The sequence below is a fragment of the Pithys albifrons genome, chromosome 20 (assembly GCF_047495875.1).
Source record: "Pithys albifrons albifrons isolate INPA30051 chromosome 20, PitAlb_v1, whole genome shotgun sequence".
In the NCBI taxonomy this organism is placed as follows: domain Eukaryota; kingdom Metazoa; phylum Chordata; class Aves; order Passeriformes; family Thamnophilidae; genus Pithys; species Pithys albifrons.
This window is the reverse complement of record NC_092477.1, coordinates 9,878,042-9,893,337: the sequence shown is the minus strand read 5'-3', so window position 1 is coordinate 9,893,337 and position 15,296 is coordinate 9,878,042. Positions and strand designations below refer to the sequence as shown.

The window sequence follows — 15,296 nt, the reverse complement described above, 5'->3', positions numbered from 1 at the left end:
AACCCTAAAAGATAAGCTAAAAATAGCAGTTTGCTGCTGAGCCAAGGCAGAGTGTGTCACTCCAGCCCTTTTGGGGAGGGGGAGTGCAGAAGCTCTCCCTGCTCCAACAGCCAGATGTGCTGTGTCTGCCACTGGTATTTTTCAATTGGGGTGAGCGCTGACAGATCTGTGGGGGGGGCATCCAGCACTTGTTTGTGGCTGCTGCTGGTCCGACCTGGGTGTCTCAGAGCAGGGAGATGTTTACAGTGCAGCTCTCTGGGGCAGCAGGGACCCATGTGGCTTTAAGGATAAGCAATCACCCCCCTTTGTCACCTCTGAAAACCTGTTGATGATGGGGAGACCTGAGTGTTGAGGTATGTACAGCCTCATGGAGAGATATGCATTAACTTCCAAGGGCTCTGGTGTAAATATCCCACTCCATGGATGAGCCAAGGAGGTGCTGGTGGCCCTTGCACCTCCCCAGAGGTGCCCACAGCCACCCTCACTGCCTGTGTCCCCAGCACTGCTCTGGCTTCTGCTGGTGCAGAGCTGGAAGAGACCTTCTCCAGAGTGTGACCTTCCAAATTTTCTCCCACCCTCCAATATCTACCACCCCCAGGCTTTGTTCAAACTCTAATTACTCTCCTAGTGCAAACAGTACATACCCCCCTAACAAAGCAGGATCAATGGACAAGTTCACTGATCAATTAAATCCCTGGAGCAGGAGATGTGGCTGAGCCAGACCCGCTACAGTGGTACAAAGACCATGATGAGGGTGTTTGAGGCATTTCATCCCTTCACACCTTGTCTACAGCCAGAGGAGCTCCCTGCACACTGAAATCCTGTGTGGATGAAGGAGTTGGGCACAAAATATTCCCAGTGATCCTGCCAAAGTGTTTTGGAGCTGTTTAGGACGCTGGTAGCAATGCTGTAGTCAGCACAGCTCGTTGGCCACTGGTGTTTTTAGCACGTTGCCATCAGCTGCAGAAGCCATTTGGCCCAAGAACATCCCCTTGGGAAGGTTTTGGTAGGAATTCCTTGCATAAATGGCAAAAAAAGGGGGAGCTCCAACAGCCAGGTAGTAACAGGATTAGAGTCAGTGGAATTGTCAATTTTTTGTTGTTCTCTCTATGATGTTTCATGTTTTCTGCTGAGCAGTGATGAAATGAAGGGCTCTGACTCCCTTTCCCTCCCCTTCCCTGAGCAAAAGAGTCTATTTTTAATATGAACACCCACATATCTGCCAAAACATTGATTTTTTTGGTGAGATTTGTTGCAATAGCAAGTGTGTAATGCTAATGGCTTCTTGTATTTCTGCATGCTTCAGATTAGATATATGCAGGTAAGATGCATTGATTAAAATACTGGGTTTGATACAACTGAGAGGTCTGAGCTGTGGGTTCTGTTCCTGTGCATGATCCATAAAACCCCATCACTGAATCACCTCCCAAATTCTGAGCCTACCTTGCCAAGTGCAGCAGCTCCCAACACGTGTTCTCAGCTTTACAGATGTTGGAGCAAGAGAAGTGACTCCAGGAGCTGGGGTTTTATCAGATTTGACCTAAAATAATGAGAATTGGCAACCCTGCCCAGGGATTTGTATAAATCTAACATATTATTTATGACCCACTTAGGCTCTGTTGTGAGTTTCATCTTAGGCAAAGAAAAATGGGGAAACTCGGGCTTTATCTGTTATTATTCTTCTTTAGCTGATAGTCTTTGGTGATGTGGTTATAATAAATGCAAAGATGTCATGCTTGCCATGTTGAAATGTATTTAATAATATGGCCAGGGTTCCTTCTTATATTTTTTACATAAAAATAGTTCCCTTTAACATAAACCAGTAGTGGTACTCTCCCAACTTTCCAAACTTGTGCTTGTTTTCTGTCTCTGAAGGCTGAACTGGATCAGCAGGTTCCTGGGCCACCTGTAACTCTGACCATGAGTTATTTATCCTTTTTCTAGAAAATGGGAATGACAGAAGATGACAAAAGAAATTGCTGTTTGCTAGAAATCCAAGAAACTGAGGCCAAATACTACAAAACACTTGAAGATATCGAAAAGGTAAGAACTGAGCCACCTTTTCCATACTATGGCCTTCCCCATCAGCCCTTGATCTCGCAATAATCGTGTCAGCTCTTGCTCTGAGAGCTGGCAGATGTGAGGAGGCAGGATCGATGCATTCACATGTGAAATTGGAGAGAAGGGAGATCCAAAAAACCCAGGCTGACAAGCACGAATGTGCAGCCTGTAACTGTAGGAGCCAACCAGCATATTTCTTCTGATTGCTGCAGATTGGAAATAGGCTGAAAACCCCCTACCCTGGGGTAAGAGGCTCTGGTTCCTCACTCAGCCAGGCCAGGCTTGCTGATAAGAGCCGTGTTTGCAGATATCTTATCACTCTGATTGCTACGGAATAATTTCTTTATTCCGGGTGCTTTTCAAAAGTGCTGAAGCTGTGCTGACTTGTGATTGAAGCTAATTGGATTAAAAGTAACACACTGCTGCTTAAATTCGCGGGTTTTAATTGGTTTTGATAAATTATTGTTGTGCCTTTCTTTTAAATAAAAATAAAAGTGAACACCTCATCAAGACGGTGAAGTCGTGTCTGCGGTGGGAGCCTGGAGGTGGTTTCTGCTCCAAGGGAAGCAGCAGGAATGAAGAACAATAGTGAAAAATCAAGCTGCCTTTTCTAATCACCCTAATGCTTTTGTTTCCTCCCCTTTTGCAATTATTTCCCTCTGTCTGCTGAAAGTTCCCACAAAGAAGCTGAGAACAAAACCGGCACGATGGAATTATGTTTCCCATTTTCCAGGAAAATGTCCCAACATACACATCATTTATGTGAATAACCCTTTTTCCATGGAAAAAGCCACAGGCCCCTGATTCAGTCTAAAGGAAGAGTTAAATTATTGCTTTGGTATCAATTAAAAAGGCTTGTGAAGACTTAGCAGGTTCTGGCAGTCTTATGGGTAGAGGGTTCTCTCTTTGGTGTGTTGTATCAAGGGAGTTTTTTCTGGTTACAAGTCATGTAGATATTTCTATTAATATGTATTTGTTCAGAGAGGCATTTCTGATGTAATCACATCAATGGTGTGTTTTCAAGGGCAAAATTCTAGTGAGATAAAGAGCTGGAAAGATGCCTTGGTGCAGCCAAGGACTGCATGGAGGGGAAGCAGCTGAGTGCATTTAACCCCCCTCCCGTGGGTTTAGCAGGGGATGGGTCTGCACCCACCCATGGTTGGGGTCTTGCACCTTCCCGAGCCTGGAAGTGCCATGGGAGCCAAGGGGAGCTCAGAGGATGATGCTCCTATAGGGATTCCTGCCTCCCACTTCGATCCCTGGTTGTTCTCTGCCTTTGCAAGTGCTTAAACTTATTAAAATCTGGCTTTTCCTTGCCCAGGTAAATTCAACTGGTGAAGCAGAAAAAATCACCTCCTTTGCACAAACCCTCTCTTGTTCCCTCCTCTCTGGTATTTCAATTCCTTTTCCATTTCCCTCTTGCAGAATTATATGAACCCCCTGAGGCTGGTACTGACTCCCCAAGACATGGAAGCTATTTTTATCAATTTAGAGGTAACAGCATGGACTTTGTGGCTTAAATCTTTGTTCTTTTCATGGCAGCTCAGCCCTCTCCCTGCTTAAGAAAAGGTTTTCCCATTTCCCCTTAGATTTGTGCATTCACCTGTAGAGGTTCAGCCCTTCCTGTGCTGTGGAGCTTGAACAGGTTTAGGAGATATTCTTTAACACTCAATTTTAGATTTGGGGATTATATGAACTCTAGGTAAGAAAACAATTCTATCCAGTGGATGTTCCAAAGCTGAGGCTGTGGGGTTTAGCTGATTGAGATTATTTGTGCACATTGTGATTGAAGGGAATTATTTCTAGGCTGACTTTCCCAGGATCTGGATCAGAACCTGGTGTCTCCTCAGCACCTTGCCTCCCATCTTCTCCTCCCTCCCCATCCTGGGGGATTTATCACTGTGTAAGCTCTGATGGAACTACACCCCTGTATTCCAGGCCATTCAGGGCTGCATCCCACTACAATGACTTCTAAAAACAGCTAAAAGGGTAAAAATCTGCCTGATGAAGTAGTGAATGTGCATTTCTTGAGGCTGTGTTTGCCCACTTGCTTTGAATGTGTTTAAAGTATTGACTGTTTCTTTGTTTTAGGACCTAATTAAAGTGCACTTCAGTTTCCTGAGAGCCATCGATGTCTCTATGATGTCTGGAGGAAGCAGCTTGGCAAAAGTGTTTCTGGAATTCAAAGAGAGGTAAAGGAAACCCAGGCTTCAGATTTGGGTTAATATTTGCAGGGCTCATCTTCAAGATTTGAGCAGAGCTCTCTGTTGCTCTCTACCTTCTCACTCTCTACTGCTACCTGAAAGGAAGTTGTAGTCAAGTAGGGATCTGTCTTTACTCCCAAGTAACAAGTGACATGACAGGAGCAAGCAGACTTAAGTTCCACCAGGGAAGGTTTAGTTTGGATATTAGGGACAGTTTCTTCACTGAAAGGGTTGTCAAGCACTGGAGCAAGGTGCCCAGGGAAGTGCTGGATTCACCATCTCTGGAACTGTTCAAAAACATGTAACTGTGGTGCTCAGGGACATGGGTCAGTGGTGGCCTTGGCAGTTCTGGGTTAATGGTTGGACTCCATGGTCTTAGAGGGCTTTTTCAGCCTTATAGACTCCATGATTCTAGAAATCCCTGTCACAGCAGATTTGTGTCCTCTGTGTCTAAATGTTCTGAAGGAGCTGAAACATCATTTGGTGCTGACACTTAAGCAGCCAAATTCAGCCACAACCATGTCAGGTTGCCCAGGGCAGAGGCTCAGTCCTGTGGCTCCTGTGAGTCCTTGTTCCTGCAAGCCCCTGGCTGCACCTGGATTTTTCTGGGCTCAGCATCTCATGGGAGACTGAATATACAATGTGTTTACAGTGACATGTCAGAGGGGATAAAGATGGGAATGCTACCATTGTGGTGACCTGGAATGGAATGAAACCTCACTCAGCTTCAAGGGTTTAGTGTGGTCTCCTGCAAGCAGCAGTGGGGCTCTGAGAGCCTGTGATGTGGTGGGATGACTCCTGTGCAGGGGAGACTTGGTTCTGGTTAGATCAAAGTGGTTCCTCACTCCAGAAAGTCACCTCTTTGGCACCGCTCTTGTCCCACACCCTTTGCACGATGAATAAATGTGAAGGTTGTGTTCACAAACAGAACAGATTCTGTGTTTTGGCAGTTACAAGCAGAAGCCCCCCAGAACACAAAGATAAGGTTAAAAAAGGCTTTTAATATTCTTAATACTAGTCAAAGGGTGATTCATTGTGGAATTGTGCCAGAGTGTTCTCTCACTGTGATTAAACCAGTGTCTAGACACAGAAATGCCCCTCAGAAGTCAATAACTCCAGGAATACCATCTGCATTAATAACACACTGTAAGGTCAGGTATTTCATCATCCTCAGGGTCTCTTTTTACAAAGGGCATTTTTTTCTGGATTAAATAAAAAAAGTTTCCAAAGAAGAATGCAAATAATTTAATAATACTCATAAAACTCTCTTGGGTGATTCTGATCTCCTAATTTCTGGCTCAGCTCCGTGCATGCTGGTGCCATCCCCTGACAGAGCTGTGCAAGCAGGGAGCAGGGAATGGGCATGGGAGGAGTCACAGAGCTGGCACTGCTGCCAAGGGAGATCCCATGGCTGTGCAGGAGCATGAAGCTTGTTTTTGAACCTTTAAATAAATGTTTTTTGTTGTTAATGTGCTGATGGGAGAGCTCAGAGAGCACTTGGAGCTGGTGAGTTCCATGCAGGTGGGTGAACAAAATGACCCAGTTTTTAAGGGAGTTTGGAAGCAACTTCTTGAAGGACCTAAAAGGCTTGAAAAGATGGGACTGAAGGAGGCAGATTGAGAGCTGTGAGGTGGTGGTGGTGGATCTAGAGCTGTGTTCAGTCCATGGGGATCTTGGGTACCTCAGTGCTGTGGGAAACTGCCATTTAACAGGAGCTTTGACTTGGAGAAGACCCCAAAACCAGATTTTCAGGGGTGAAGATTTTGGATCAACCTGATCTAAATATGCAGAGTTCATTCCTACATTAGGAAAGACGACATTCCACATTTTACATTAAAGGAATGGATGTGCAGGAGGAGAAAGTGAGTTCACTGGGGTGACAGTGTTGCCTCACCAAGAAGGGAACAAGGACCTCCAGAGTCCCTGCTTGGTCCTTATATGTAAGACCTTCCTTCATCAAATATATCCATGAAAAATAGCTCTCGCTTCCCTACACATCCTTGGAGACATTCCGGAAATATGATGTATTGCTCCCCTGCTTTGCAGGTATTTTTTTTAAGGAAATAGTTTGTAAATCTCTTTCTCTGAAAGCCAGAGGTTTGAATTTATGCTCCTGAAGCCTCTTTGAAGCTCCAGTGCTGGCAAGGTAGATATTTTTGTGCACGTTCAAAAGTTGTCAAGGGGAAAAGGCAGAAGAATAATCTGTATTGGCTGTGGCTTTGCCGGAGACTGTGGCTCCATAAATCTCTCTATTCAGTTCCCTGCTGGGGTCTGAGAGTCCCATGTTTACGGAGCGACGCTGGGTCAGGTGATCCCAGGTCATCTCCATCGAGAGATGAGGCCCTGAAATAATGGATGAGTTGTAGTGCGTGATGGAATATGTGTCTTATCAGCAGCAGAGCAGTGAGCGGCCAGGAAGGGGGAGAAAACCCAAACCTGTCATGCAGGATTAATGAGTGAAGTGAGCAAAAGGGGGAAATCCACGGCAAAACTGCTCTGTTTTGTCAGGTGTTTAAATGTATAGCCTGGGATGTCTGTACAGAGCTTCACTGTGTTTCCAAAGGCTGTGACAACCTTCTTTTCCCAATTAACCAGTCTCTTGATCTCTAGGTCTCTGTGGCACATCCTGCAAGAAGCAACAAGCTTCCTAAAATATGTTGTAGAATCATCACGGAATCACAGAGTGGTTTGGGTTGAAAGGGACCTTAAAGCTCATTCAGTTGCAGCCCCCTGCTGTGGGCAAGGACCTTCCACTAGACCAGGTTGACAGGAGAGGAGGGATGAGCCATTGTAGCTCCAAAAAGAGAGTCCGCTGCCCATGTGACCCCTCCTGCTCATCATGAGCTGAATCATCCCATGGGCTTCAACTCTGGAAACTTCTAAATACTTAAATGTTGAAGATTTAAGTGTTATAAAGCCACAGAGTAACAGGGTGTTAATACTTTGCTAAGAGTTATATGGAGGAATAGCTCTTTGCCTTGTCCTTTCACTGTTTACATGTATATATATATATCTTTTGTAACTGCCAGCAAGTGTTTCTAGTCTGATCTCTGATTTCCCCCTCTGCAGGTTGCTGATTTATGGCAAGTACTGCAGCCACATGGAGTATGCCCAGAACACCCTCAACCACCTCCTCGCCAACAGGGAGGATGTCCGGCAGAAAGTGGAGGTGAGTGGGCAGTGGACATGGCAGGCAGAGTGCTGCCCCCACCCCGCTAGTCACGGGTTTTGGAAGACCTTGTTGTAGCCAAGAATGCTGTGTTGGGAATGTTTGATTTAGCAAAAGAGGAGAGGGAAGTGTGGGGGTGAGTCTGTGCTGCCCAGAGAGGGTGTAAAGCTGGGGGTTATCTTGTCCTGATCCCCTGTTTGCCCCTTCATCACCTCACCAGACACATGGTCTGTCCTTCCGCTCTGAGTTTATCCAAGTTAAAATAAGCCAGTTAAGCTGGACTGACTGAGACAAGTTCCTCTTTGACTCATGCAGGGAGACCCAAAGGCCCCAGGCATCCCCAGACTGGGAGCCACATGTTTTTCCAAGGTCACCAACAGCATCAGGGACCATCAGAGGCAAACCCAAAGTCCCCAGGCGAGCACCCGGATTACTGCCCCGTCCTCTTTCCCCAGCATAAAGGCTTAGTGTAAATAGGGACTGATCCAGATATTAAGTGAATCAAAGGAGCCCCAGAAGGGATGCATTGTTTGAGCTGCTGTTTTTCACCCAGCTTTAATTCCTGCTTTGGTCTCGATGCTAATCGGAATTTGCTGGGCTGTCTGTGTACGTTACCTCACGTTCCACAAACACTCTTTGATTTTCCATGTAAACCCAATTTAGGGATAAAACTGTATTTAAGAATTGTTTAAAACATGTTCTCTGGGTCTTGGATCAAGCCAGTGTCTCTAGTATCCAGTTGCTCCTGTGCTTCTTTTCTCTCTCTCCCTCCCTTATGGCATCTCCAGCGGGGCACAAAGAGGGTCTCAGGCAGCTGAATCATGTTGTTTAAATGGGTCTGGGTGAAGACAATGATGGCAAAACTTCCTGTGACTACATTAGCTCATCTTAATGACTTAATGTTCACCAGCCACACCAGAGCCACTGGCTGCGTGCTCCCTGCCAGCCCCTCACAAATAAAACACATTAGTTCAGCCCAGCCAGGAGGTGGGTGACGCTAATGTGTTTCATTTGACATTTCCCCAGGTCTGGAGCATCCGTGTGCTCCCCTAATGAGCAGCATCTCATTAAGCTGGAGTAGCTCAGTTGCATGAGAATGTCTGTATTGTAAGGTCCAGCCTCTGTTTAATTCCTTGATAACCTCCATAGTGGGAGCCCCAGCCCTGGCTGAGTGCCTGCAGAGCCCATGAGCCTGTGGGCATCAGAGCTGAGTTTACAGAAGGCAAATGAACAACCACAAGACATAGGAGGCTTTTTCTGGGGGAGCCGTTGTATTCCCTGGCTAATTTATTGATCTCTTTGCTAGGAATGCACACTAAAGGTCCAGGATGGGAAATTTAAATTGCAAGATCTGCTGGTGGTTCCAATGCAAAGAGTTTTGAAATATCATCTCCTGTTGAAAGTAAGTTTTTCAGCACTGGCATTTCCCTCCAGCTGCCACCCTCACTGTAACATCTTTCAGCTGTTTGAGTGAAGAGTGAATCATTGCCAAATGCAGAGAGAAGTTTGGGTTTTTTTCCCCCATCAAATGAAATAATTACTAGAGCTACTTAGCACGACATAATAATATTTGTGCCGTCTCTTAAAGTACGGTGACCTACGGTAATTCTGCACTTGTTAGCCACAAGAGGCAGTTAATGAATATAAAATAAGCTTGCATATAATCTGATTATGTGTGAAATTCCTCCCGTCAACTCTGTGTAACAGATCTCTCAAGCACCAGCCACTTGGCATGTTCCCCGTCCTACAGCCACAGCCGCCTGCCCAGGCATCTCTGCCACCTCCCTGCCATCTCTGCCACCACCCTGGCATCCCTGTCACCTTCCAGCCGTCCCTGCCACCTTCCAGCCGTCCCTGCCACCTCCCTGGCATCCCTGCCACCTCCCTGCCGTCCCTGCCACCTCCCTGCCGTCCCTGCCACCTTCCAGCCGTCCCTGCCACCTCCCTGGCATCCCTGCCACCTCCCTGGCATCCCTGTCACCACACTGGCATCTCTGCCACCATTCAGGCAGGTGCCTGTGTTCAGAGCCTTTCTCGTGCAGGTGGGGTCTCCACAGTTTTCCTAGCACATCCAAACTCTGTATTTTTATTTATTTGTAATTTTTTCAGGAGCTGCTCAGCCATTCCTCAGACCGACCAGAGAAGCAACAGCTGAAGGAGGCTCTGGAGGCGATGCAGGTACAGAAGGATGGGAGTGGTGGTGTGGCTGTGCTGGGCTTGGGGTGCAGCAGAGCCTGGGACCCCTCTGCTCTGTAAAACAAAAAGAGAGATGGGAAAACTATGCTTAGAGCCTGAGGGAAGGCAGTGCCTCCTCCTTTTGGATACACTCGTGTGTATTGATTGCCATTTGATGCGATGGCTTTGCAGCAGATCTGGAGTCATCGCTGCCGTCTCCCCAAGGCAGCTGAGGGAGCTGGTGTTTGTTGACATGTTACGACTTTTCACTGATTGCTATTGTGTGTAAAGAGGCTGTGCCAGATCCGGCTCTTGTTTTTGCTGGGAGGGATCTGGAGGAACTCCAGATGTATCAGCATGTCAGGGAATATTGCAGAAATGGGAGCCTGTGTCTGTTCCCTTTGTGCTGTTATCCAAGTGCTGGGTGGGAATCCTTTTATCCAAGTAATTTTTTCTGTTAGGGGAGAAAATGCTCTTTAAAAAATTGAAGACTTCTGGTGTCAACGTTTTGCTTTGTTTGAAGTTTTTCTGAGCTTTCAGCTGAAACCCCCCAAAATCTCAGGAACACCATGAGCAACAAAAAATAAAATCATAGGGTCACAGAATCATCCAAATGTTTTCTGACTTGGGTATGTGCCCCCCACACACTCACACCATGGGACCATCATCAGCAGAATCTGACTTGAGGATGCTCGTTAATTCCAGGTTTTCTCTCTGGAGATCATCTCAGGATTCATCCCTGAGGTTGCTCCCATAGTCACGGTCACTTTGTTTTCTACCTCTGAGCCACAGCTTTTATAACATGGATGCATTTCCTGGCTCTTACATAAGTTAGGTGACCTTTCCAGCCATTATCCCTCCAAGCCCAGGAACCCAGAGCCAATATGTGTGTCACTTTAGAGTTCAGGTTGTTTGAAGGACGTTGCATTCAGAGCCTGGTGCTGCGCTGTGGCCTCAAATGAACGCTAAACCTGGTGACAGCAGTTAAACCCTGCTTATGGCCTCATCATCCAGCTCTGCCAACACCACTGCTGATAAATAAATGTATATATGCTCTGGCTGTGCTGCAGACTCAGCATTTTTTGCAGGAAGCTGCTGATAGCCATCAGGGAGGTTTCTCTCCTCTTTTCCCCATCGCCAGGAGAGCGCGGGTGCAGTTCCGACCGCGTGGGGCTCAGCGGGGGCATCGGAAGCCATTCAGTTTGGTTTTAATTGATCTGTAAACCAAGGCTTAACTTCCAAGTGATGTTTTTCATCACAAGTCCAGCCTTTCTGTCTGCTGTGCTGGCAGGCAGCAGACATTGCTGCTGTCTGGGTTGAGAGCTGTGCAGGGGGTGAATACAGTGATGTTTCCCAAAGGGATTCACATCCCTTTTATTTTGCATGGCAGGTTGGTTGTACAAGGCAAGGGCGGGATTTTAAAAAAAAAATGTTTGTGATGGGGATATTTGGTGCAGGTACCAACCCCCTCTCAGGCTACCAACCCCCTCTGCCTGAGAATGCAGAACTGAGTCCCTGGGTGGTGGTGGGACAACGCAATTCCCAGTGAAATCCTGTGGCCTGTGTTTGTTTATTGTGTTTTCAAGTCATGGTTGATCCTGGGATTTTGTTTCTGCTGTTCAGCAGGAGGGAATTGAGCTCAGTACTCAAGCATGGTGGAGGATGCTGCTTCATAAGGCTTTTGGTTGTGTCATTTCTCATCACCATCCCTGCCACTGCCCAGTGGGGTGTTTTGTGATGTTATAAGTATTGTCACGTAGATATGTGATTATCGTCTGTGATTAACCCTCCTTCTCTTGGGAAGCTGAGGAAGGTCTGACCCAGAGGGGATGTCTTAAAAAATCCCATGTTCAGATCTAATCCAAGTTGACAAGAGCTGTTGTTGAGGACAAGGAGGGAGCAGATAAGAAGCAAACAGGCACAGAAAATATGCTCTGAAAGGTGTAAGAAGTTGTTTTACTGGAAAGGTTGGGGTTCCTTCCCTTTGGTGGATCAAAATTTGGATAAGGAAGAAATTTTTGGGGGCAGAACAAGCTCCATCAACCATCTCCTTATTTTACAACATAGTCTTTGTGTGGTGAGAGATGTTGGAGCCTAGAGGTGTTGGAGATGGGGATGCTCTTGTGGAATGTCCCAGAAAGGACCAAGCATGAACATCCCAGCACTCTCACCAGTTTGGGTGCAATCTGGAGCACCCAGGGAGATGAGCTGGAAGCAGGAGGGGCAGAACCAAGTCAAGTCTGTTCACAGCTAACATGCACCCAGGAGTCCAAGGCAGTTATTTTACAGACATGGATGTTTTGACAGCAGAGACTGGCTCGGAGCTTTCATATCCCAGGGGATGAAGGGAATTACGGTGATGAAAGCTGGGAAGGAAGGGTGCTGCCAGGCAGAGGTGCAGGGCAGGGGCTGCCTGACTCAGGCTCTCACCAGGTAGCAGCCATGGGTCAGGTTTGCTGTACTGCACTGGATTCATACATTGCCATGGATTCAAGCCTTGCCATGGATTCATGCATTGCCATCTTCTGGGAAATGGAAAAAACTGCAGCACCCGTCTGGCTCAGTAGTGGGAGCACCAAGAGGCTGTGCTCAGGTGTCCCAGGCTGCTGTGGGGTCTGCTCAGACTCCTGAGGGATTCAGGGAGCCAGGCTTGTGTGTGTCCTGCTCAGGTAAGGTACTGTTGTCATCTGGAAAATAAAAATCAATCTTCACTTTTCTTTCAAGGACTTGGCCATGTACATCAATGAAGTAAAGAGGGACAAAGAGACTTTAAAGAAAATAAGTGAATTTCAGAGCTCTATAGAAAACCTGGTAAGTTGGAAAATCCTCTTGAACTCAATTTAATTTGATTATTATTAATGCATTTGCTTTCTCTGTACAATTACTGCTGATTCTGGTGTGCTTTCCCAGAAAGATACGTGTGTGTTAGGACACTGTCTCATCACTGACAGTGGTTTTGCTGATGGTGCAGAAGTGGATGCTACATCACAGAATGGCTTTGGTTGTGTTTGCACTGAAAATGCTTCTCCAGCTTTTTTTCATGTTATTAGTGTAGAGGGAACCCAAGAATTTCCCAAATCCACTAACTGTCTGCTATTTAAAGTGGGTTTTCCTTTGCTGTTAAGAGGGCGGTGGTTAACTGAAAGTGGAGGAGAAGGGCTGGCATAACAACACACCTAATCCCCAAAATCTCAACCAGATATTTTAAGGAGAATCTCATCCTCCAAACTCCAGAGGTGTCAAACATTCAGTCCCCTTACGGTGCATCAGCTGACCCTGTCCAGCCCAGCACTCACTTCAACCCTGAACAAACCCAGTAGTTTGATACTCAGTGGCAAAGCTTCAAGCTAATAAGCTTTTCCCCCTGTTTGGTGGAATCCAGGGGGAGACTGGGCAGCTGTGGGTGCAGCTGCTCTGCCATCACACTTTACACTGGGTAATGCAATTGGGGGCTGGCACCTGAGATGCTTCAAAAGGGTGATGGAGGGAGGTGTGGGGGCTGCCCACCCCAGGGGCTTTCTAGAGGAGTGCTGTGTTTGGGGGCTTTAAGCCCTGATTTTATTTGGAAACAATGAACTTTTAAGTGATGGTTATTTAACAGAGAGATGTCCCTAATTATTGTAGAAAGCTCTGGAAAATTTTGCCAAGGGGTTTGCTTTCCAGATCCCAAACTTTGTAAAAATGCTTTGACTGCTGAGCCTTGCCCTGGCACTTCTGGAGGTCCAGGAATCTCCAGTGGTCCTGCTCATGCACAGGCTCCCTTTAGAGCATCCTTGAGCTCCCCTTGGGAGCATCTTCCCTCCCCTTAGTGAGGACAGTGCTGCTCCCAGGAGCATCAGCAGCTCAAAGCAGGGCTGGGGGGTGCAACCTGGGCAGCTTTGGTTTTCCACTTCCCCAAAGAATCATTCCAGCCCTGGCTGTGGATCTCAGCTCTGCTTTGCTTTCTGCAGCAAGTGAAGCTGGAGGAGTTTGGGAGGCCGAAGATCGACGGGGAGCTGAAGGTGCGCTCCATAGTCAACCACACCAAGCAAGACAGGTGAGTGAACAACAGTGCTCAGAAATGTTCCCAAACTAAATGTGCCTTTGTTTGATGATTCCCTTTGTTTTCATTTATTTCCTTATTGCCAGGACTTTCACTAACACAATCCACCATCACTGTGAAAGTATAGCAGGGTTCAAACATTGAGCAGCACTGGCTGGAAAGCTCTACAGAGCTTTCCAAATCCTTCCCCTTGGATGGGGACTTTGATGAGGTGTTTGACTGGATTGCTTGTTTATTTGCTTGCTTTGGGCAGGTATTTATTTTTATTTGATAAAGTGGTGATCGTCTGCAAAAGGAAAGGATACAATTACGAGCTGAAAGAAATTATTGAGCTGCTCTTCCACAAGATGACTGATGACCCCATGAATAACAAGGACATTAAGAAGGTAGGTGGACTGAGGATTAGCTCTGCTGGAGAGCATTTTGGAGCTGTTTCAGGGTAGTACATTCCCATTAGCCTTTTAAAGTAGAAACAGAACTTGCAAAAAAACTGGAAAATAAATGCTCATCTTTCAGGGCAGCCCTAGAGAGCTTTGGGAAATGTTTATTAATGTGGGGCTGGGCTGGATCCTTGACCTCTGTCCTTGCAGAAGAGCCCTGAGGAGGCTGGCATGGTTGATGTTAGGAGGGAGGAAGCTGCTCCCTGCTTTCTGGCCCCCCATCAGGTAGCAAACGTCAGACAGGGAGGAGAGGAGGGCAGGGAGGGAGGGAAGGTCCATCCGGATGCTCTCGCTCCCATGAGCTGTGGGGTGGAGGAGCCTGGAAAGGCAGTGGGAGCATTGCTCACCAGCCTGCCAAAAGTGGCACTCAAAGCACTAAAGGAACATCATTTTGCTCGTGGTTTGAGGCTCAGTCTGCAGGATCAAGGACTAGGGAAAACCTCCCAGCTATCGCTTTAGCAGAGCCCCATTAGCTTAATCCACTTACATGCCGTGGGAGGAGGTATTGTGCAGTTGGGATAAGGGACACTGGGGTAAGAATAGCCAATTTTGCCACTTGGCTGCTGAAGAAATGCTGCTAGCTTTGTGTGTTAATGAAATATGTTTCCACTTTGCTCTCCTATGCTTTCTAGTCTCACGGAAAAATGGTAAGCAAAGCACCCACTTCTCTTTCATGTATTTCTTTGCAGTGTTGTAATGAGACAGGCTGAGCATATGTGTGGTGGGCAGGTCAGATGTTCCTCCTGGGCTGTCAGCGAGAGATATAATGGCTGGGGAGGATCCAGTGGAGCAGAAAAATCTGGGTTCTCTCATCTGCCACCACGAAATCCTATTTGGTCCAAGTGCACAGGGCCAAGCCAGTTCAGGCATCATTAGCTGTGATGTGTTAAGAAACAGGGAGCTCTTCTTCTTCCTTCCCTGCTGTTCCCTGTGCAAGGTTCAGCAGAAGGGGCAGGGGCAGCCACTCAGAGCAGTTACTGAGGTGCCTGAATAAAAGTGTGATGTGTTTTACTGCTCAGGTGTTGGGAGCACAGTGAGATCAGTGCTCTTGTTTTCTCTTGCAGTGGTCATACGGCTTCTACCTAATCCACCTTCAGGGGAAGCAGGGCTTCCAGTTCTTCTGCAAGACGGAGGAAATGAAGAGGAAGTGGATGGAGCAGTTTGAAATGGCAATGTGAGCATGAGTGGCTGCTCTAGCCCTGGGT

General features: G+C 46.9%; 1 protein-coding gene across 2 annotated transcripts in view; it reads left to right on the top strand.

The window, feature by feature from the left end:
- The window catches only part of VAV2 (vav guanine nucleotide exchange factor 2), a 130,575-nt gene that overhangs the window by 103,176 nt on the left and 12,103 nt on the right, over positions 1 to 15,296 (top strand). For both annotated transcript variants that reach the window (XM_071574692.1, XM_071574691.1), the window contains exons 6-15: positions 1,945 to 2,043; positions 3,487 to 3,555; positions 4,153 to 4,253; positions 7,335 to 7,434; positions 8,741 to 8,836; positions 9,544 to 9,612; positions 12,334 to 12,420; positions 13,560 to 13,645; positions 13,905 to 14,037; positions 15,156 to 15,265. In XM_071574692.1, the coding sequence (XP_071430793.1) occupies positions 1,945 to 2,043; positions 3,487 to 3,555; positions 4,153 to 4,253; positions 7,335 to 7,434; positions 8,741 to 8,836; positions 9,544 to 9,612; positions 12,334 to 12,420; positions 13,560 to 13,645; positions 13,905 to 14,037; positions 15,156 to 15,265 (950 nt within the window). The remainder of the gene's footprint in view (positions 1 to 1,944; positions 2,044 to 3,486; positions 3,556 to 4,152; positions 4,254 to 7,334; positions 7,435 to 8,740; positions 8,837 to 9,543; positions 9,613 to 12,333; positions 12,421 to 13,559; positions 13,646 to 13,904; positions 14,038 to 15,155; positions 15,266 to 15,296) is intronic.